The 25,020-nt window shown below is 38.0% G+C and overlaps 2 protein-coding genes across 2 annotated transcripts; one reads left to right on the top strand and one right to left on the bottom strand.

The window, feature by feature from the left end:
- Positions 1-5,329: 5,329 nt before the first annotated feature.
- On the top strand, positions 5,330-7,717 carry LOC137919840 (uncharacterized). The gene is made up of 4 exons (XM_068763050.1): positions 5,330-5,396; positions 6,379-6,638; positions 6,893-7,068; positions 7,342-7,717. Exons 1-4 carry the CDS (start codon positions 5,330-5,332, stop codon positions 7,715-7,717), a joined length of 879 nt encoding a protein of 292 aa, XP_068619151.1.
- Positions 7,718-21,318: 13,601 nt separating this feature from the next.
- LOC137919831 (discoidin domain-containing receptor tyrosine kinase B-like) lies at positions 21,319-24,784 on the bottom strand. The gene is made up of 4 exons (XM_068763038.1): positions 24,606-24,784; positions 22,461-22,553; positions 21,790-21,931; positions 21,319-21,330 (listed from the first exon to the last, which is right to left on the bottom strand). Exons 1-4 carry the CDS (start codon positions 24,782-24,784, stop codon positions 21,319-21,321), a joined length of 426 nt encoding a protein of 141 aa, XP_068619139.1.
- Between the last annotated feature and the right edge of the window lie 236 nt (positions 24,785-25,020).

Here is a 25,020-nt window from a genome sequence, read left to right as displayed (position 1 = left end):
GAGGTTGATAGACGCCGCCATTTCTATTTTCGGAATCGCGAATAATTGTTGAATTGTCTTAACTATACTGTTCAACCAAATTTTTTGTTTTTATTCAACTGTGTGTTTCAAATATGCATATTACAGAGGCAAGGAGTTTATGTAAAAATAGTTTAGAAAATAATATGCCTCATGCTAGTGTTAACAGGCGTGTTTGTATAGAACATGGACGTGTATAAAAATTACACAAATAATTTATATTTTCAGGAAAAAAGATGTTACGATGTCTTGATAGAGGTTAGCTTGGATCACCTGTCGTGTATGTTCATGTCGCTGGGAGCTCGGCATCGTATCGACTCCATAGTAGAAGTTATCTTCTACGTGTTGGCGTCACTTCGTACAACAAAGGCGGCTTTCCCCAAGGTAAGAATACGTTTTTTAAAATATTTCACAGTTGGTAAATATTACAAGAGGCGATCAGATAAGCCTCGCCTTCACCGCTTCCACCTCCGTCGCAGTGTACACGTGTAGACTCTGAAACACAATGTTTTACTTTAGATTACAGTTCACGGACCCTTCCGCTCCGTGAACTCGTGTAAGACGAACCTGCTGCACATTACATAACCCTACGAACTTCGTAGTAAATTTATTAGTGTTTTATAGTTAAATAGTAATAAATTTATATAATTTTTTTTTAATAAATCTTCTCTTTTAATAATAATTTTAATAGTAAACAAAGAATAAATAAAGTACCCGGCGATAGATACTGCACATCGACCTTTTGAAGGCGACAATCGGCTAATTTCAGCTTCGTAGAGCGTTATCTCTGTCGCAAGCGCTGTTTGTATTTCGTGCGTATATATTATTGTATATATAAATATATATTTGATATAGTACATATAAAAATAGCCAGAATAAAACTGATGGTCAGCAAGCTTGACGCAGCCAAAGAGCCAACGTTAGGAACTGATGGCGCGGTATAGCGAAGACGGAGATCACTCCGTGTGCAGGGTACCGCGACCCCCTGCGTTGGGGACAACGGTGTGAGGAGGAGGACGTTCGACTTGTAGGGTCAACATGACAAGGTCCTCGTGTGCGATCCTTAATCCTCACGATGAATATCATAAGAGCTCAGCCTCTAGATTAAGGCTGTATGAACTTAGTATGGGAGGCATTTTTCCAAGGTGCTTTTTGATTCTATCCAAAATTATTATCATGTTGTTGGCAAATATCCGTGTCATGTTCGTAAGCAGTGACATATGTAGCACTTGCAGGCCTTACAGGCTTTTCTATTTATTTAACATCTTTTAATTCCGCCCTAGATCGCTCCCTTCGTTGAAGAAATATTGATTTCACTGGCTAAGGGAAAGGACAGGCGCTACCAGCAAAAAATTGTTGATGTGTCAAAAACCATGCTAAAAAATTGCCTGAAGCGAACCAAGAAGGAAGATATTAAGAAATTCAAGAAGAAATTCTCTACATCTGTAAGCTGGCTCAAAAGCATTATTTTAATATATTATTACGTTGACCGAAAAGTAATGTCGCTTTCTTAAGTTAAATTCGCACGACTACATTTCTAACAAATTTTTATTTATAATCAACAATATATTCACCTTCGTTTTCAACAAACTTTTGCTATCAAGTATACAAAATCAATGGGTTTTTTCTGTTAATTATGTAAATAGAAACAACATTACTTTCCGGTCCCTCTAATAATTTGATAATAAGGATGAGTGTCATATCATGTGTTATGGCTTCATTATAACAATCTGTCCGCTTCGCCTCGCGTCACTGCGACGTGCGGCCTGAGACTAAGACAACTTCAACTCAACCACCCTCATATTGATTCAGCTAAAATGTCCTGGGAAAAAATGATGACAACCTTTTCCGAAAACCGAGAAAATCAATCGGGCGACGCTTCTGAGGTATCCCGAGTTCAATGTAGCTGTTAAAGCCACAACGGCTAACAAGGTCCAGCACCATCTAGTGCCCGTATTTGTTTGCCCCAATGATCGCCACAATCACTTGACTTCCAGTGACCCTAACTATGCAGTCGGACCTCCTAGAGAAGGTCTATCATTGAATAATTAAAAATCTTATATATAACAGAATGCCACCTGAATTAAAGATGGCGTCTGACATTAACACAGTCTGTTCTTGTCACCCTCGTGGAGTAAGAGATATGTGGGAACCTCGTGGGCGGCTTAACCTATAGTGCAGGATGTGCAATGCACACGTGCGCCGCCGTCTTAGGGGGCGCCGCGGCGCTCACAGAGACGGCGGCAAAGTTAATAGTTATGGACAAGGGGGGAGGGGGGTTAACTTAGGGGGGCGCTACACGCCCCTGGGGAACCTCATATATCTGAGTTGAGGATGGTGAAGCCCAGTTCAATGGGGTTAGATATGGGACAAGTTATAATGTAGATTGATGAAGTGTAAAATATATATAATTATAAAACAGATCAGGATCCTGAACAAATACGTGATGTCATCGAACGCCTATTTCCTGAATACGCCGACTTGGAACCTGCCCGATATCAAGATCATGAAGACAGTGGTACCCAAGTCTGGTTTACACAATCTTGGGAATACCTGTTATATGAACTCCATCCTACAGGCCCTATTTGCTACAAATGTGTAAGTAAATATTTTACTAACCCGATAAATCAATGTCTGTTGATAAATAAAACCGAACGCTTCAACCATATATTGTTGTAAATATTTTCCAAAACTAAATATATTAATAATTACAAATTTTAGTTGAAATACATATTTTGCGCGAGAATCATGCGATTTTTTTTAAGAATCACTTCGGATATTCGTAAAAACAATGTAACGTAACATCTGGCGCATTCAACTTGTACAGGATGAATATTAATTATAACTGGGTACTCCGAGTACTCCGGTTTAGGTTTACACAAGTCTGCAGTTATTCCACTATCAAAGCTGAAATCGACATAGTTATGTAACATACTCTATGTTCAAAAAGTAAGGTACACTTGTTATACAAACTAACGAGAATTAGGAAAGCAGGTATTTTATTCTAGGTTAGTAGAACTGTGTAAAACCTTTGTCAAAGTTCTGTTTGATCAAAATGCTCAGTTATCTCAGAGTTGAGGTGTTTTAGTGAACTGTTTCAACTTTGTCAAACGCGTCAAGTCTGAATTGATGCTAAAATAGCTCAATTTGAAAAAAGAAGTGACAAAAACTGGACTATAATATATTTGTGCAACAACCGTATTCGTCTAATTTGGGTCCGTGCGCCTTCTGTCTATTCAGCGAACTCATGGCCAATGCGGGGATTCCCGTTTTGACAAATTAGAAAGATAATAACGGAATCCAATGTCTTGAAAGCTATACCGGAGTCAGACTGTTGTTACTGTTTCTAAGACTGGAAAAAGCGTTGACAAAAGTTCCTTTTATCGTACAGGAAATAATTTAAAATGGTTGAAATTATTATGAAAGAATAAATAAAGATTTTACATTATACAAACAAATTCACATTACATTTTGATCATATTATAGCATGCTATAAATAACAGGCTATTAATTTTACATCTCAATATTGAGAGTTTTTGTTTCGTTGTGCTTTGTATCAGATGATGAGCGTTTAATCCATCAGGTTTCGCAATCGCGTGGTGATGGAAATGTATGATCGGCCATATTGGGCCCCACTGGGCGCGCTCTTCACCAGAATGATGTTTCCTGTGACCAGAAGGATCACCCCGACAGAGGTTTACAACATGTCCAGGCCGGAATCTTTCAATGAATACGAACAGCAGGATTGCTGCGAATATCTTATGTAAGTTTTGTACATTATTTACTTATTATTTCAAATTTAAATCACAATATAAAAATAACAATAACAAAAATGAAATGAAAATATACATGTTATACTTTGTTAAATAACAAAATAATTAATTATTTAATTATTATGAAAACCTTGTGTTTTATTAATAAAATAGATGTAGCCTGCGCGACATATATTCAATTTATTTAAAGTAATTTTATTGATTTTGTTCATTTCGAAAAAATTGTGGCATTTCAACGTTTTCATTTCATTTCCTTTAAAGGACATGCAGACAAATATTCATATATATGTAGATTAAAACTAAAATAAATTTTTGTTTTTATTTATTTATTACTTATACCTTGTTTGTCTATAGAGCGGAAAGACTTGCGCTGTTAAGTAACATATAAAATAATGACATGCGCTGGATACAGGCGCATTGTTTTACAATCCCATATACGTGTGGATATATATTAGGAGGACCGGAAAGTGGTGTCGTTTCTGTCGACATATTTTATAGAAAAACCGCTCTGGCATTGGTTTATATACTAGACTGCAAAATTTTGTTGATAACGAAGGTGAATATATTGTTGATTAGAAATAAAAACTTGTTAAAATGTTGTCATGTGACTTTAACTTAAGAAAGCGACATTACTTTCCGGTCCCTTATATATATATATATATATATATATACTAGGAGGACCGGAAAGTGGTGTCGTTTCTGTCGACATATTTTATAGAAAAACCGCTCTGGCATTGGTTTATATACTAGACTGCAAAATGTTGTTGATAACGAAGGTGAATATATTGTTGATTAGAAATAAAAACTTGTTAAAAATGTTGTCGTGTGAATTTAACTTAAGAAAGCGACATTAATTTCCGGTCCCTTATATATATATATATATATATATATATATATATATATATATATATATATATATATATATATATATATATAAGGTGTGTGTGTGTGTGTGTATATGTAACTTGTGTTATTCTGTGCAGTCACCTCTTAAATCTTCTGAAAGCGCGTGAAAATCTGCCATTGTATAACGCTACACAGCAAAATTCCAGCGGCCATCCGAGTGTTCGGTAAGTGATCAAATTCACATTCCAGCAAACCCACTACATATGTCCAAGTGTCTGTTTCACATTAAAGATCCCTCCCCACTCCCCCTACTAACTACACGACTTCATGTTAGTTGCATGTACACAGCAAACTACACTTCACAACGACACCTTTGTTAGTCAAACAATGAACGAACTTTTAACTCTAATGTGGACGATATTTTAAAAAATAATTTAAAAAGTTTCATATTTTAAATTAAGACATAAATCTATACATGCGAAGTGACGCAAATAAAACTTACATAATTAAATACAACATTCAAAATTTTGAATTTAGTTTCGGGAGTATATTAGAAATAAGTATGGAGATTGAAGTTTCCAAACTCTGCGTACTGATGTACTAAATAACAATAGGTGTACTTAGACCATGGTGTTTCCATGAGACCTCTGAGATTTTTAACATAAAATATTTACAGCCATAGCGCATTGATGATGCCACCGAACTTCAGCCGCAGTTACCGCCCATCGGATTATGCATTACCAAGCAGTAGTAGCTCCGGTGAGTTTTAGAATTTACCTTAACATATATGTAAGAAAAGGACTAATATATAGCTACTTTCGCTATGTAGCAGTAGTCGTGCAATGAAATGCACCGCCCGTCAACCCGCTTTTAAAAAGGCGCATGCGGCAAAAATGCGTATTACACAACTACCATCGCAAATGCACTCAACACGTGTTTCACCCCTCCACGGGGCAACCTCAAGAGTAATGTTATACCGATTAGTGCCAAACATCGACTCGGTGATTCGCATTGTTTGCCGCACGCGCAATTATCAGCGGGCGGTGCACTTTATTGCACGACTACTGCTGCATAGCGGAAGTAGCTACATATTAGCCCTTTTCTTACTTAGGATGGATTCCGTAAAGTAACGTCTGAATGTATTAGAAACTTAACATATATATTTCAAAACACTGAAAGGCGTTTAATTCTTCCTCCGTGATGGCAAGAAAAATGAGAAGCCAGTAAAGGCAGCAACAGCTTTTATGGCGTCTAAATTAAAAACGTCGATTTGAAATTCAAATTTCGAACGCGCGATTATTATTTAAATCTGCCAGTAATACGGACCAGTTCTTAGGGTCGTCTGCTACATAATAGCGACCAGCATGGGCGAACCGAGGTTGGATCTGGATCCATCCTTGGCCCACCTGTGCCGTCCCAAGCCGCATACACAACATCAACACAATACAGCTCTACTCGGGTAGAGCGGTTTACTGCGTGCGAACGTCGTCGTACAACTGGAACGCATCTGTCCAGCTTCTGTTTTATTTTTAAGTTGACGGACCCTTCCGCTCCGTGAACTCTGTTCCGATAAAGTTATAAAAGTCCCCGGACTAACAGCATCAACTTCAAACTAAACCAAGCAAGCTGTAATACGGAGCGTTCTCATATGAACACTCGCCTATGTAACGTGATTACTTTGTTTTTTTTTTATTTATTTTGGCAAAAGAAACTAATGAATTTATTTTCGTGTTTCATGCAGGTGCGTCGACCAGCAAGCGCTCCACCAAGAGCTTCGTGGATGAATTGTTTAAAAGCGTACTGGGAACTAATATTCACTGTAGCGGATGCCAGAGTGTATCTGTATCTTTTAGCAATTTCCACGAGCTGCTGGTCACCATACCCGAGAGCCGAAAGGACAACGTCTGCGTGCAGTCCTTAATTGACGCGTACTGCAGCTCGGAGCTCCTGACCGGGAGTGCAATGTACAATTGCAACGTTTGCAATGGTCCGCGGCCCGCCGTACGAGTCAACCTATTTCTCTCGACCCCCAAATACTTAATTGTCGTCATGAACAATTTCAAGTGAGTTATTGAAATACAGAGTTTCTAAGGTAGTATGTAAGTAACCATGTTAAGGAGAAGGTGATCAGATGTGGTAGCTGGTCACTTCTTCAATATAGATGCTATTCGGGAATCTGCAATGAGAGACCCCGATCAGGCAGAGTACTAAAAAAAAAGATATAAGAACTCGCTCGAATTTATTCTTCTTTTCAGCCGCTTAACGCCCCCTACAAGAGATGGGTGTTCCGTAAAGATCGCCGCGATGAGCGGAGCGATCCCGGCGTCCAGCTTTCCCGCAACTTTAACTTTGTCGCAGGTCAACTGAGTAGGGGAGCAATCGACGCCGCGCTTACCGGCTCGCGGTCACCTTTCGGACCGAACGGCTGTCGGTCGCGCGAGCGATGTGCCACGCCCACTGCCACTTGAGACGGGCAATTCTTCGATTATCTTATTTCTATGCGGATCATCTCATCTCAGATACGATCTCGCAGCGAAACTTCGAGCATAGCCCTCTCCATTGCTCTGTCTTGGGAATTAATATCCAGAGGATGTGTAGCACCGTCCTCTGCGTACTGTGCCAAGGGAGTGACGACTCATGAATTCTGTGCCGCGTTCTTCTCTGTTCTTTCTACGTATGCAAGTAAATCAAATTTTTGCCACAGGTACGACAAGCGACTTCAGGTACAGAAGATATTCGTCGGATCGATTCATTGCTATAACGAAGTGACCCTCCCAACATGGATTCCGATGGAGAAAACGTACCAGCTGTACGCCGCCGTGATACACGAGAGTCCGTTCGCGCAAACCGGACATTACTACACCCTGGCGAAGGACGACACCGAGTGGTACTTGTTCAACGACGACAACGTGACCCAAGTGAACGAGAACTATCTCCAATCCCTCGACAGCTGCTGCACCCCGTATCTACTGTTTTACAAAAGGACGGACATCGAGGATACCTACAAACTCTCTATCGAAGATGTCCCCTTGAAGTTTAGACGGTTATTACATAAGCGTTCTAAAACACCTAAAATCTAAAACTCAAAAAAACAAATTAATTAAGTTTTCATAAATTATTCAATTGTTTAAATTCTAATCATGTTAATTTTGTATGCTGTACAGATAATTTTGTTGAAACGGGTTCAGTGCATTTATATAATATTTTCTACAACAGTTATTCAAATGTTTTTTTTTTTTTTTATTTAAACTAAGTTACATCTGAACAGTAATCCTGATTTAGGACTGCTTGCAGCGTTTCATCTACTTACTGAAGAAGTGTCATAAAGGATATATACTTAAATCTATGACGTATCTAGAGAAAATAAGAATGAAGAAAAAAATAAATTTTAATTCCTTTAAAATTTATTTTTTTCTTCTTCTTTCTTTTCTATCTTTTGCAAATGATAGAAAAAAAAATCAAGACAAGCAAATGTGAAACTATTACTCTGGTGGAAAGGCAACAAAAGAATTTGTGAAGAATAAAATATTATTTTATTAAAATATCTGTGTATATGCCCACGAAAAATGAAGTCATTAATGAAAATCACGGTGAAGCATTGTGTGCTCCACTCGCTGCTACTGTTCATCCTCCATCATCGCTGACTGACGTCCCAACGCTGGGCAATGTATACTAGCTAGATATACGTGACATAATGTCATCTTGTTTACATATTAAGTTAAGTTTTTTCCTTTATTATCGGCGTACTAGTATTACAATATAAAGTACGCTTAATGTTGACAGTGTCAACTCTATATAATTCTTTGAAATAAAGTTATCAATCGTATGCCATAGTTTTATTAATAAATAGTCGCCAGCCCCTGTGGTAGGGTTCAAAAAGAGACATACCTTTTGGTGGAAATATACTATTGAACTTTGCTCTGAAGACAACTTCATTGTTTGCTTCAGAAGTTTACAAATTCATTTGCAGTCAGCAAACATATACAGCGATAAATATTGCACATCGACCTTTGGAAAGAGATCGGCTAATTTCGGCTATCATCACTATCTCTGTCCCACACTGCATATGTGACGTTTTGTCATTCGTTGTATTTGGTGCGACAGAGATGACGCTCTACAAAGCCGAAATTATCCGATTGTCTCTTTCCAAAGGTCGATGTGCGATATTTAAACGCCGGGTACAGTAACTTAAATTTATTAAAGTATCTTAAAAATACTTTCAAAATATAGATAAATTTGAATTTAAACTTCATTTTAATAATTATGTTTACTTTTTTTCTGTCTAAATTTTATTTTACAGTAAAACACACACTGGCACACAATGCACTTGTACCCACACGTAATCAGGCTTGAGGATTCACTCTGAAGACCTTTGATAGTTAAATAAATAAATAAAATAACCATTTGAATGTAAATCCGTTTATGAACATACAACAATAGTTTAAAATCTTATAAAACATACACAAATAACAATAAGTAGCCTAGAGAAAGCGGTTTTTACACTAGAACCCGAATTTTAAACACATCGAGACTAATCCTATCTTGGCTTAATGTTTACATCATTGTACACAGTACACAAATACAGTTTTTATTTATTTATTTATTACATAATCATTGACATACTACCTTATGCGTTATAATATTGTCTTTAAAGTGAATTTATAACACGATATATCAGACCGGTCATCGCAGCGGATCAAGAAACTACTCTGGACTTATCTCTGACTCTAGACGCCCAACAGTGGGCATCCTTCGACATGTAAAAAACTGCTGAAAATATTTTTACGTAAAAATTAATACATGTCAACTTAACAGTATTAAGACTCTTGCATATGAATTCAGTCAAGAATATCAGTCTAATAAATGGAATGATTTATATACTGCCTTTATTACTAAATATATTACACAGAGAGTTTGCCGCATACGCATTTATCAGCGGGCTGGCGGGCGGTGCACTTTATTGCACGACTAACACTGCATGTGCGGAAGTGGCTAAATATTGGTCCTTTTCTTACTGATTCATTTTTATTATGTCTCGGTTCTCCTACAGTACTCCTAGGTCTAGCGTTACTCTTGCCTAACTTAAACGAGGTGATTTGTTGTGGATGTAAAAGATTAGGTCTTAAAGAAGTGAATGACTTACTACTGGCATGTTACCGCCACTCGGGAACCTCAGCCACTTCAGATAATGTCTTCAAGGTACATTGGTAACCATGTGTCTTCAGCTTATATTCTCATTTATAATTCGATTTCGCAGCGAAGCTCCGAGCACAGCACCTCTCTACCTTGAGCATTCTTGAGTCTATTAATAAACGACCACGTTTTTGACTCACATGTGATAACTTCCAACACACACTGGTTTAAAGACCTTCGTCTTAAAGTTGTATTCGTCGAGCTTTTCGACAGCTTACCTACCAGCACGGCAGTGGCGTAGCTAGGGGGTGGCGAGCGGGGCGGCCGCATCAGGCACCACAAGCAGGGGGGGCACCAAAGTTGAAAATAATTTTTTTGTATGATGAATAATGAAATGTTAAAAGAAAAATGAAAACCGTAATTTAAAGTAAATAACATAAAAAAAATCGAATTTTACTATTTTTGTGCTAAAAAAGTTGTTAAATAATACGAACATTAAACAAAAGTAAACGGTTACAAATTATAATATACACAGTGTTTAAGCCTTTCATTCGCAAAAGAAGAAAGAAAAAGTTTTTTAAATGGGCCCTAAATCACAAAACACATATCTGTGTTCATGAGATGTACAAGAAGATATATAATATATGTGTTCAACATTTAAGGACATGATCCTCTCCCTTAATGTATAAACCACAAAGATGGGTTCATAAAGGGTTCAAAAAATTCTGGAAACACTTTTTTGTTTTATACAAAAAGGGTGAGGATCATGTTCCTTTAAGAAAAAATTATTATTTTGTTTTCTTCAATATTTTAAAGAAAAAAAAAACAAAATTGAGCTTCGGATTTTTTTCTATTTTATGGGGAAAAAATAAAAAATTGTACCAAAATGTGAAAAATATATAAATAAAGAATTTAGACTCTTTAGGGGGGGGGGGGGGCACCAAGCCCCAATCTGCCCCAGGCCCCAAATACCATAGCTACGCCACTGCTGCACGGTTTTGAAATTCATATCAATACGTATTAAATATTGATTAGTGTTTGTTATTTTATAGAACTTGTGTTGTTTTAAAAATTTTTCGTCTCTCGAACTCTAATAGAAAATTAAATAAATTATAGTAACATATTAAATAGTCACTTCATACAAGATTATTAGAAATAGATGTAAATTTTAACTTTTGTAACCAATCATTGCTGATTGAGATTTTAAAATATGTTTCTTTTATTTCAACATGGAAGCAATATATTTTGTTTATTTTAGCTTATCGATAAGGTAGGTGTTTTGAAATAAAACAGCGATAGATTTGATATGTTATTCAACATTTATTTTAACATTTAAAATTACATAAAAAGGAGGCATTTTGCCTTTAAAAGTCTTTGATTACCTTAGGATACCTACAGAATTGATTTCATTTTTAGAGCGAGTAGTGGCAAGATACGTTCTACACAAATCACACTAAAGTACAGAATTTAAAGCACAATCCAAATACGATAAAGTAAACACCGAAGGTAATATAATAATATAATACATTGATACATTTAAAAGAATAGAACCTTCTCGAACGTTCCTTGACCTCATCTATTAATGGTTTTTGTTACAACGGCTTCTAGATAAGTCGAACAGATCTAGTGATAAAAATATATTTTTATTAAATTAAACACGAAATGCTTAGAAACATTATAATACATTTTAAAACTAAATCTTAAAGATATGCTTAGATTTACAATGATATTGAGCGTTTGAATTGAATATTTCGATAAATAATTTTAATAAAATTCACTATTATTAAAATTATATAATAAGTATTTACTAAAAGATCACAGTGTATAGAGATCAGAGGAGATATATAATAGTTTTTGTTTGTTATCTGTATTGTGTTTGAGACGTGTGGAAAGGAATTAGAAACACAAAGGTGCCGTTTCAGCGGATACGCGAATCATTGGTCCCAACACTTCACATTGGAGTCATGTTCATGTGAGTTTAGTCAATGCATGTTATATTTCCTCAAAGTAAACCTGACGAACTCCATTGCTATCCCATTCCATTAATCAAAATAATAATTTAATTAATATACAATGATATGAATCAATGATAATTGTCCAGTTACGTGTAGTCGAGATGGTTTGGTAATGCAGTGGTCTTTTCTGATGATTATACAGACTGTAACCGACATTACGTAGAAGTTACATTAAATTACATTTAAATTTAAATACAAATTACATTTAAATAAGATATGGTATTCGCGGGGGAGACACGATTATAAGGGGTGGAACACACAAATATTTATTCTCGAGACTAGATATACGCACGATGCCTTACAGGGTTTTCTTTTTTAAGTTTAAAACCTCATTAAAATTCGTTGTACAGAACCCACAATAGTCGTTAACCACGCCAAGTATTAATTATAATTTTAAAAATTACTAATAAATATTATTCAAAGGCTAACTCTAAAAAATGAAATATATTCATGCAGGGAAGGTTCTTTAGTCACCTTAGCTTGCCTGTTTTCTTTTAAAAGCGGTGGGAATCGATGTTAGTGGTGGGATTTGGTTGTGAGCCAGCGATTGTTGCGAGTTGGATGTTCTGGGCTTGCGAATCGATGCCGGCTCAAGCTATTTACATCATTAATTATGCGTCGAAGCCTATTAATTTATCTATTCTACTTATAACACACGTAGATGCTGAGAAAAATTTACAACTAAAATTTATTCACAAGAATTCTGCGGCTCTTATTTCTACTGTAATTAACATAATATTATTATAATATATTATATTCTATACTATATAATTAAATCCTAAGGATTGATTTGCGGGGGAATTAATTTTGATGTGAAATCAATAAAAAATTTCGGTGTTCACGGTAGGAATGCATCTACAAGTGTTTAATAATTACTTACTACAAAGAAAAGTGATTATTGTACTAGGATGTTGGTGGCGGTGATCTTATTTACAATATAATTTCTAAATTACACATCACTGAATTTTATTAAATACCTGTTATGGGTCAATAATTAGTAGGAATGGTCTGCAATAGATGGTACGACGCAATTTTTATTTTTTTTTGTCATCGAGGATTATATGGCGATTTTTGTCACGTTTAGCATGCGGGTTTATGAACGTAGTTTTGTTTTTATTTCATATTTGTTCGGATGATGGAAATCGCGGCGTGGGTAAGCCCCCTATAAGATGGAATGATGCTATGGCTAATGTTAAAGTAGTAAGTTGTTGATCTTTGGAGACCAAGCGTCTATCGTCTGATATAAACGTAACAGTGATATGTAATTCGGACTAATCTAATATACACCACTCAACATCGAGGTGGGTACAGTAAAAATACACAGTAATACACAAATTTTGATATTGCGGGAGTATTTTCTCAACCGCAACCTTATGTACAAGTTTTCCGAATTATATAAACCGCTTCGCATCTTGAAATCACCTGCGGTTTCTACTCTAATGAGATGGGGTATGCTAATAAAAATACAAAGCTCTCATACATATCATACAATCACATAAATATATACAGTAATGCATTCTCTCATCATATACACTGGCGAAAATAAATTGTGAAACGCATAGGAACACAGATGCTTCAAGATGTTAAGCAGACTGTATATTACCGTGTTGATTACTGTACACCGATTCTTATAAATAAACCTAATTATATGCACAACCTAATGTGTGTATTGCTTGTTCTGAGAATATCACGTATTATTTGCCAAAAAATTTGGATATATACATATAAATAAAAAGGCATACTATATCTATAGCATCGTGTGTTGTGTACGCAAGCCCTTATATTTGCGTATACTTTTTGTAATTACACTCGCTTACAGTGTTTGTTCGCTGGCTCTTTGTTAAAGGGAGTTGGAAAATTATTATTTTAAATTACACACTAACAGTTACAGAAGTTACTAAAAGTTCCGTTAATATTGACGATTGCATACGTTTATCAAGCTCGGGATGTTAGAGCCATATCGTAGCTGCAGAGATATCGTCGACGGATATACACGGATAACACAGATATAACGTGATATCTATTATACTGTGCGACACATAAACATCGATATATATGATTAAATTACGCTTAATTTCTAATTATAATGGCAATCAGTTCAAGGTAAAGACGTAGTAAAAGTAATTCGGTATTTTTTATAAGACTCACGCTACACACGACTTTATAGTGCAGGTGGTGATGCCTGCGTTGATATGTCAGATGATAAACATTCAAAAAAAGGTTTGTAAAGTCGTGGGTACCGCAACTAGCGGGGCCTGATCGAAGAAAACAAGAAGCAAAGGGGGACAAGAGACGCCCTGGAGGCAGCATCGCCACCTAAAGTATACAATCTTAACGTATAAAATAGGTTTAAAAAAATAGGAGTTAGATTTTGGATATACTAAGGCCGTAAGCGCAATACTCTCAGATCACGTGGCCCGTGATGACGTCACGGAGTGGATGAGCATCGGAGTTTGTGAATTAAGTGTATTAGCGACTTACGGAAAGAAGTTACGGTGCTCGGTGCACCAGACAGTGCCGTGGAAGCGGCGAGAGGAAGATGGTGGGAGGCGCCGGAGAGAGGACGCGGGGAGAGGGACAGCTATACCTAACTTATCACGGGCCGACCTCCGAACAGCGACCGCATACCTCAATTACAAGACAACCTATCTAAATTCGCAACCGTTACAATCATATCTACCTATATAAAGGCCACTCAGAGGTTCAAACGCCCGTGTTACGGTTATATATATTTTATATTACGGTATATTTAACCGCAGTGCGTTCTCCTGTATACTTGTTAAAGCTAAATTGATTACAACTAGAGATAAATGCATTTAACAAGTAAACGGATATATAATAAAGCTTAGAACTAACGTTAATACTGCCTATAATACTGCCAAAGTCAGTGAGCTTTGGCCAACACTTGAGAAAAACAACTATAGCTAAACCTTAAAACTAGATGAAGCTCTGACCGGGATCGTTGAATTCATCGAATGCTGGCCGAGCGAGTCCAAGTCAATGATACAACATAGAGTCAATAGTACAATTTGTTATGCATACGACACTGGCACAGAGTGATGGGTGGTAACATGAAACTATGGTCCATCGTGATCGACAGCTCTGTGCCTACGAATCCGAGATCGTAATGTTAACCATACAAGATGTTATGCATACGACACTGGCACAGAGTGATGGGTGGTAACATGAAACTATGGTCCATCATGATCGACAGCTCTGTGCCTACGAATCCGAGATCGTAATGTTGGCCTTACAAGATGTTATGCATACGACACTGGCACAGAGTGGTGGGTGGTAACATGAAACTATGGTCCATCATGATCGACAGCTCTGTGCCTACGAATCCGAGATCGTAATGTTGGCCTTACAAGATGTTATGCATACGACACTGGCACAGAGTGGTGGGTGGTAACATGAAACTATGGTCCATCATGATCGACAGCTCTGTGCCTATGAATCCACGATGGTAATGTTAGAGATACAAGATGTCATGCACGCGATACAGGCACAATGCAATGGTGATAACGCATTGAACAGTACGTAGTATCATGACGCGATGGTCCATCCGGTGTGACTGTTCTGTGCCTATGAATCCACGATGGTAATGTTAGCGATACAAGATGTCATGCACGCGATACAGGCACAATGCAATGGTGATAACGCATTGAACAGTACGTAGTATCATGACGCGATGGTCCATCCTATGTGACTGTTCTGTGCCTATGAATTCACGATGGTAATGTTAGCGATACAAGATGTCATGCACGCGATACAGGCACAATGCGGTGGTGATAACGCATTGAACAGTAGGTAGTATCATGACGCGATAGTCTATCCGGTGCGACTGTTCTGTGCCTATGAATCCACGATGGTAATGTTAGCGATACAAGATGTCATGCACGCGATACAGGCACAATGCGGTGGTGATAACGCATTGAACAGTAGGTAGTATCATGACGTGATGGTCCATCCGGTGTGACTGTTCTGTGCCTATGAATTCACGATGGTAATGTTAGCGATACAAGATGTCATGCACGCGATACAGGCACAATGCGGTGGTGATAACGCATTGAACATTAGGTAGTATCATGACGCGATGGTCCATCCGGTGTGACTGTTCTGTGCCTATGAATCCACGATGGTAATGTTAGCGATACAAGATGTCATGCACGCGATACAGGCACAATGCGGTGGTGATAACGCATTGAACAGTAGGTAGTATCATGACGCGATGGTCCATCCGGTGTGACTGTTCTGTGCCTATGAATCCACGATGGTAATGTTAGTTATACGAGATGTCATGCACGCGATACAGGCACAATGCGGTGCGTAATAACGCATTGAACAGTAGGTAGTATCATGACACGATGGTCCATCCGGTGTGACTGTTCTGTGCCTATGAATCCACGATGGTAATGTTAGCGATACAAGATGTCATGTACCCGATACAGGCACAATGCGATGGTGATAACGCATTGAACAGTAGGTAGTATCATGACGCGATGGTCCATCCGGTGTGACTGTTCTGTGCCTATGAATCCACGATGGTAATGTTAGCGATACAAGATGTCATGTACCCGATACAGGCACAATGCGATGGTGATAACGCATTGAACAGTAGGTAGTATCATGACGCGATGGTCCATCCGGTGTGACTGTTCTGTGCCTATGAATCCACGATGGTAATGTTAGCGATACAAGATGTCATGCACGCGATATAGGCACAATGCGGTGGTGATAACGCATTGAACAGTAGGTAGTATCATGACGCGATGGTCCATCCGGTGTGACTGTTCTGTGCCTATGAATCCACGATGGTAACGTTAGTGATACGAGATGTCATGCACGCGATACAGGCACAATGCGGTGCGTAATAACGCATTGAACAGTAGGTAGTATCATGACACGATGGTCCATCCGGTGTGACTGTTCTGTGCCTATGAATCCACGATGGTAATGTTAGCGATACAAGATGTCATGTACCCGATACAGGCACAATGCGATGGTGATAACGCATTGAACAGTAGGTAGTATTATGACGCGATGGTCGATCCGGTGTGACTGTTCTGTGCCTATGAATCCACGATGGTAATGTTAGCGATACAAGATGTCATGTACCCGATACAGGCACAATGCGATGGTGATAACGCATTGAACAGTAGGTAGTATTATGACGCGATGGTCGATCCGGTGTGACTGTTCTGTGCCTATGAATCCACGATGGTAATGTTAGCGATACAAGATGTCATGTACCCGATACAGGCACAATGCGATGGTGATAACGCATTGAACAGTAGGTAGTATCATATCGCGATGGTCCATCCTATGTGACTGTTCTGTGCCTATTAATCCACGATGGTAATGTTAGCGATACAAGATGTCATGCACGCGATACAGGCACAATGCGATGGTGATAACGCATTGAACAGTAGGTATTATCATGACGCGATGGTCCATCCGGTCTGACTGTTATGTGCCTATGAATCCACGATGGTAATGTTAGTGATACGAGATGTCATGCACGCGATACAGGCACAATGCGGTGGTGATAACGCATTGAACAGTAGGTAGTATCATGACGCGATGGTCCATCCTATGTGACTGTTCTGTGCCTATGAATCCACGATGGTAATGTTAGTTATACGAGATGTCATGCACGCGATACAGGCACAATGCGGTGGTGATAACGCATTGAACAGTAGGTAGTATCATGACGCGATAGTCCATCCGGTGTGACTGTTCTGTGCCTATGAATCCACGATGGTAATGTTAGTGATACGAGATGTCATGCACGCGATACAGGCACAATGCGGTGCGTAATAACGCATTGAACAGTAGGTAGTATCATGACACGATGGTCCATCCGGTGTGACTGTTCTGTGCCTATGAATCCACGATGGTAATGTTAGCGATACAAGATGTCATGTACCCGATACAGGCACAATGCGATGGTGATAACGCATTGAACAGTAGGTAGTATCATATCGCGATGGTCCATCCTATGTGACTGTTCTGTGCCTATTAATCCACGATGGTAATGTTAGCGATACAAGATGTCATGCACGCGATACAGGCACAATGCGATGGTGATAACGCATTGAACAGTAGGTAGTATCATGACGCGATGGTCCATCCGGTCTGACTGTTATGTGCCTATGAATCCACGATGGTAATGTTAGTGATACGAGATGTCATGCACGCGATACAGGCACAATGCGGTGCGTAATAACGCATTGAACAGTAGGTAGTATCATGAACACGATGGTCCATCCGGTGTGACTGTTCTGTGCCTATGAATCCACGATGGTAATGTTAGCGATACAAGATGTCATGTACCCGATACAGGCACAATGCGATGGTGATAACGCATTGAACAGTAGGTAGTATTATGACGCGATGGTCGATCCGGTGTGACTGTTCTGTGCCTATGAATCCACGATGGTAATGTTAGCGATACAAGATGTCATGTACCCGATACAGGCACAATGCGATGGTGATAACGCATTGAACAGTAGGTAGTATTATGACGCGATGGTCGATCCGGTGTGACTGTTCTGTGCCTATGAATCCACGATGGTAATGTTAGCGATACAAGATGTCATGTACCCGATACAGGCACAATGCGATGGTGATAACGCATTGAACAGTAGGTAGTATCATGACGCGATGGTCCATCCGGTGTGACTGTTCTGTGCCTATGAATCCACGATGGTAATGTTAGCGATACAAGATGTCATGTACCCGATACAGGCACAATGCGATGGTGATAACGCATTGAACAGTAGGTAGTATCATGACGCGATGGTCCATCCGGTGTGACTGTTCTGTGCCTATGAATCCACGATGGTAATGTTAGCGATACAAGATGTCATGTACCCGATACAGGCACAATGCGATGGTGATAACGCATTGAACAGTAGGTAGTATCATGACGCGATGGTCCATCCGGTGTGACTGTTCTGTGCCTATGAATCCACGATGGTAATGTTAGCGATACAAGATGTCATGTACCCGATACAGGCACAATGCGATGGTGATAACGCATTGAACAGTAGGTAGTATCATGACGCGATGGTCGATCCGGTGTGACTGTTCTGTGCCTATGAATTCACGGTGGTAATGTTAGCGATACAAGATGTTATGCATACGGTACAGGCACAATGCGGTGGTGATAACGCATTGAACAGTAGGTAGTATCATATCGCGATCAACCATCTGGTGTGACTGTTCTGTGCCTATGAATCCACGATGGTAATGTTAGCGATACAAGATGTCATGTACCCGATACAGGCACAATGCAATGGTGATAACGCATTGAACAGTAGGTAGTTTCATGACGCGATGGTCGATCCGGTGTGACTGTTCTGTGCCTATGAATTCACGATGGTAATGTTAGCGATACAAGATGTTATGCATACGGTACAGGCACAATGCGGTGGTGATAACGCATTGAACAGTAGGTAGTATCATATCGCGATCAACCATCTGGTGTGACTGTTCTGTGCCTATGAATCCGCGATGGTAATGTTAGCGATACGAGATGTCATGCACCCGATACAGGCACAATGCGGTGGTGATAACGCATTGAACAGTAGGTAGTATCATATCGCGATGATCCATCCGGTGTGACTGTTCTGTGCCTATGAATCCACGATGGTAATGTTAGCGATACAAGATGTCATGCATGCGATACAGGCACAATGCGATGGTGATAACGCATTGAAGAGTAGGTAGTATCATATCGCGATGGTCCATCCTATGCGACTATTCTGTGCCTATGAATCCACGAAGATAATGTTAGCGATACAAGATGTCATGCACGCGATACAGGCACAATGCGGTGGGTGGTAACTTATGACGGAGGTTTATTACGATTTGCTGTTCTAAATCTACGAATTCGCTGTCGTTATATCATCGATACAATATACAATAAATGCGATACACGGAATGATGGGTGGTAACATGATGTGACCTGGCATAGTGTATATAAGGTGTCAGTGTTGGTGATGTTTCATGTTTGTGTATATATCTCTTGAGCCATTTAGCGCATTAGTGGAGGTATGTACCCCTGCGTCATGCGCTCGAGGAAGCGATGTAGGTCGTAGAAGCGTGGCCGTTGATCTGGCTCGCGGCGCCAGCATTCATGCATGAGGTCGTAGAGCTCGCGACGGCAGCGCGGCGGCGGGGCAGCTGGCACACGAGCTCCGCGACCACCACGGCGCCATTCGTTGGCGTTGGCAACAACCTGGATGAACGTATTAAGTGAAACCAATATAACAAGACGAGGTAATTCCATCATGTCTTAGGGCTGTCAATGATAGATACTTTTAACTGAAAAAAAAATTTAAAATAGTTGAAATAGATTTTTATATAAGCAAAGCAAAGAACTAACCTGTTGATCGTTCATTTCCTCGAACGGCTTGACGAGGCAGAAAGTAAGTATCTCCCATACGGTCACACCAAACGACCACACGTCACTGGACGGTGAATATATGCCCTAAACAATGAAGAGATATTAGAAAAGTGTGAGTCACTTTTTTTCTCACGTATATTAATCTTAAAAATCTCGTGTGCGTCTTGTCCACCACTTACACCTTGTATGCGGTGTATATCAATTCGCATTACAATCAGCTATTATTGTGAAGGAAATTAGAAGACTAAAAGACATATAGAAGGACAAAAGATGATTATGGAAATAAAATAATGTGTAAAGAAATTATTATGTAAATAAACATCCTGTCCACCCATGACAGAGGTTAAACGAACGGTCCAAAGAATGGGATCTTTTAAAAGAGTTATTGTTAACAAATTCTACAAAAACATGAAAAAAAGTGAAAATGTAAGTAAAACATTTAATGTTTTAAAAATCCTCTAAACATATTTTATACATGTCTTGTAATAATATGTATTTGAATATTAAAATAAAATTCTTCGCGACTGTCCGGGGCGTCAAGAACCTCTTTTTCGGTTTTCATATTTTTTATATCAACAGATTTAGCCACCTAGCAATTTTATATTAGATTAGTTCTATCAGTGTAATGTTTTGTAAAATTATTATTATTAAATCACCACCAACATTTCTATTTATTTAATCTGTTTATACAGTCCACACGCTCGCAGACACTCACGGTCTTTTTAGTTGCAGGTGACATTTTACGGTCACTTTGTATATTTGAATGTCCATTTGTACAACAGAAAACATATATCGAAATATATTTCTCACATTTCACCAGCATATCTTACTAGATGTTATGCATATAAATATATTCTTTTATCGAATAGGCTTTAGCTATATGCACTTTCGAATCATCAATCGACATAATGAAGCTACCACCGACTCAAAAGGCAGTTCTGCTAAGAGCCGGCAAAGAACTTAACAGTTGCTCTTTGCAAATATAGTTTTATAAAGAGTCCGCTATAATAATTAGCTTTTTAAGTGAGCATCAACATTTAACTCATATTACCATAAGTATAGTATTCTTCAATAGAATAGTATGTTTATTCAATAATATATCTTCAATAAATAAATCTGTCTAGTGGCAGATCTAAAATTGATTGTTGAATTTTATTGTACATTCTTATATTATAAATTGAGAGGAAGTATAAATAATCAAGGTTATTACAGTTTCCACTGAAAGGTCTAGGCCTCTATAGATTTCGAGGTAAGAGGGAGACACCATACTGCATCTTCCTATGAGTTTAACAAGGTAAATAATCTGTCCAACTTGTGGTGGATGACTTTCACTGAGTTTGTGGGTCCGAAGTATCCCACTTTAGAATCTTAAGGCCACAGCGGTTTCCTCGTGCTATGTAATGTCCACTTCCACTTTTGCCAGTCAATTTGCCAGTGCTGGGCTGTTTTTTATCTATTTATCATTTCTAATTCTTTCTGTAAAGTTTGCCTATGTTGGTCACGGTGAGAGGCCACGTATCAATAAAATACAGTGTGTTACATAAGAGAAGACCTTTCAAATAAGTGGGATACAAAAGAGAAGTACACATACCAAGAGCAGGCTCTCCCATGCCATCCAACGCAGCGGGAAACGGCAGCCGTCAGCCATGAAGTGATAGTCGCTCACAAACTCCTCGCAGAACATTGCGTAGTCTGATATTTTGACGTTTAGATCTTTAGTCACTGTAACATTGCTGTAAAAAAGATATTCATGTAAACTATAGTACATATACATTATACACACACACACACACATATATATATATATATATATATATATATATATATGTACGACTTCCGATGCAAAATAGTTTGTCTAGAACGGAAAACGTAGAGGATTATTTTTTCTTTATAATACTTCTTAATAAACTTAGTTATTTTTGTCCAGTTACGTAAACAGAAAAACTATTCTACCACCTTATTTATGTTCGGTTACTTATGCACTATTTAATTTTGAATCAATAAACTATTACAGCCTTTAAAATTAACTCAATAATAGACGAAATCTTGTGATAAATGAGAAAATCAAAATGAGATATCTTGATTTTAATTCGAGCAAATGTTAAGCGAAATAGTTCATCTAGTTGTTAATCGATGCAAAAGATTTCGTCTATAATTGAGTTAAATATATTATTCCCTTTTTTAAATTTATTTATTGAATGATATTTTAAATAAGTATTATGATTGGAAATAGAATCTAAATTATGAAGATTTATAACTCACCGTGCTGCGAGATCGCGGTGTACTAACTCGAATGATTCCAGATACTTCATGCCGGCTGCTATCTGGCAGCATATGTGAATCAAACTCGAATAACTGTTGAGAGAAATGATAAATTATTGTACTTATATTAAAGATTTATTTTGTTCAAAACTAACAAGTTAAAATTAATAATTTAAGCTTTTACATAATAGTTTTAATACGGACCCACTTAGGGTAAAAGCCTTCTCACAAAGCTTTAGATTTCTCTCTAACTTTGGCAACTTGGAGTCACACATACACAGAACTAAAGGTTGTATTATAGTATTTATAAATTCATAGACTAATAAGACGTCCACTTCCAGGCATAGGCTTCCCTTAAATACTGCCACAATTCTTGCGCTGTCTACCAGCGACTTTTGCGACCTTATGTTATGGCTACGTAATGGCTAATACAAAACATTCTGACATTTTTAAACGGCTTTATTTAGTTCGACCCGTACGGAATTTATTTATTTGGGTCAAAATTAGAAATTGAAATTTAAGCACCTTCCCGTTGTCAGATTGATCTGAAATTTTGTACACACGTTTATTTTAAATGACAATACAATATAATAAAATCAATAACATTATAAATCTAAGATGGCCGCCGATACAAAATGACGGATTACATATTTTTCCTTAACTCCCTCAATATGGGTATCAAATGAAAGGGCTACACTAGTAAAACACGATGATTATGTCAAAATTTTAAATTCAAGATGGACGCCGTTCCAATATGGCGGACTAGGTACATATTTTTCCACAACCACCACAATATGGGTATCAAAAAACCGTTTAACTTGAAAGTTTTTTAAATGTATTTATTCAAATATAAGTCTTTCATAGACATTGACACTACACAGACTTTTCCTCTGTTAAGACGACGTACGCTTGTAACTGTATTATTATAAATAAACATTGGAGTCAGAAGAAACGGAAGGTTTCAATTCGTATCACCTCCCAAAATGTCATTGGTCCACCTAGTGTCTACTGGACCGTGTTCCTGTCCACTGTAAATCAGATGTGCAATTATTCAAACTATATCTGTGATTATGATTCGCGGGTTTCTCTCTAGCTCTCTCTATAGCTCTCTGGACGACATTGAACCTTCTATATACGTGGGAGTGAATCACGCAGGCGAATAATAGATGTAAATATTTTTTATACACTTTAATTTCACCTCTTACATAGTTGACGCAAACCGCCCGACCGCCATCTTACTCGAGAATGCCATAATCCATTCCTACTCTTCATTCATTCATCAATCAATCGCTCACTTCCGTTTCTCTTACGTTCCGTTCCCACATATATATAATAATAAATAACTGAATAATAATACATTAAGGTCAGGTCGCAGATTTCAATACCACGAGATGACATCACCACCATTAGTATTGGTATAAAACCCCAGCGGCAATCTATTCTGCGCGCTACGTAGCTTGACCACTACCACTTCTTGCCCATGGCCAATGTCCAGTGTTGGACGTGCTGCGATTGAAGTGCTGAAGATATCGATGAACAGTAATGTAAGGTTTCCAATTATTTTTAATAGATTCGACTGACTTTTATTATACTTAAAAGAATAAAAAATAAATACATTTATTTAGACAGGCGAAGTCAGTCGGAATGGCTTGTATAAAAAAAATCTAAATTTGCAGGATGAATTATTTTGTCAACTATGTGACTATCAGATGTGGGCATTATAGTTTGTGGGACAGAAGAGAGCGTAACTAGACAGCTCTTTACCAGTACTGGACAGTCTTCCCAGTATACCCCGAAAATTACATTATTTTAACAACTACGAATCACAGTAATGTGAGTGGTGTTTTTCAAAATAGTTATATTCATATCGAAGTTTAATTATTGTTTTGGTTATACATTCATATTAATTCAAACGTGAGAACTTAATTTTGAATCTGATCGAGGGAAAAGGTTATTGAAATTATTGTTGTTTCGGAACCATGTTATGTGCATTCTTTACATATTTTAAATATTATTATGAATTTAATAACAAGTGTTTATATAAGGTAGAGTTTTGAAATTTAATTATCTCTAAGTTATATATCGTCCACAACACGTATTTGTTTGATATCATGGATGTATAACATATATATATGTACAACTTACTTCAATTTCCGGTCCATTTTGAGGATCGTCGGGAGAGCAGCAGCTTCGCCTCGATCGAGAGCAGCGCAGGGGGGTTCTAGCAGGCTCAAACCAAGGACCCTCGCAAGTTGAGGATGCTTCAGGCCAGCCCCCCAGGTAGCTTCGCGGGCAAATGCCGCTCTGCGGACAGACAACCCCATCTCAGAGTATATCACGACTAGATATTGAAATTATCTCTTTGAAATATTTTGTTCTTTTCATTTCAGACATTTTTTTATATTAGAAATCGAAAAACATGGATGTTTTAGACAAAAAATCAGTACGGGTCACTAGAAGAGAGTGAGTACTGCTGGTATATATATCAAAATGTCTATGATTTATCAATGTAAACCAAACACTCTACCGTTTCGTGTGATCATATAGACCAAAAATCTAG

The sequence above is a fragment of the Battus philenor genome, unplaced genomic scaffold, assembly GCF_028537555.1.
Source record: "Battus philenor isolate CCGP_79_NKW_IND1 unplaced genomic scaffold, ilBatPhil1.0.hap1 SCAF_1, whole genome shotgun sequence".
NCBI lineage: Eukaryota > Metazoa > Arthropoda > Insecta > Lepidoptera > Papilionidae > Battus > Battus philenor.
This window is presented reverse-complemented; position numbering and strand designations above follow the sequence as displayed.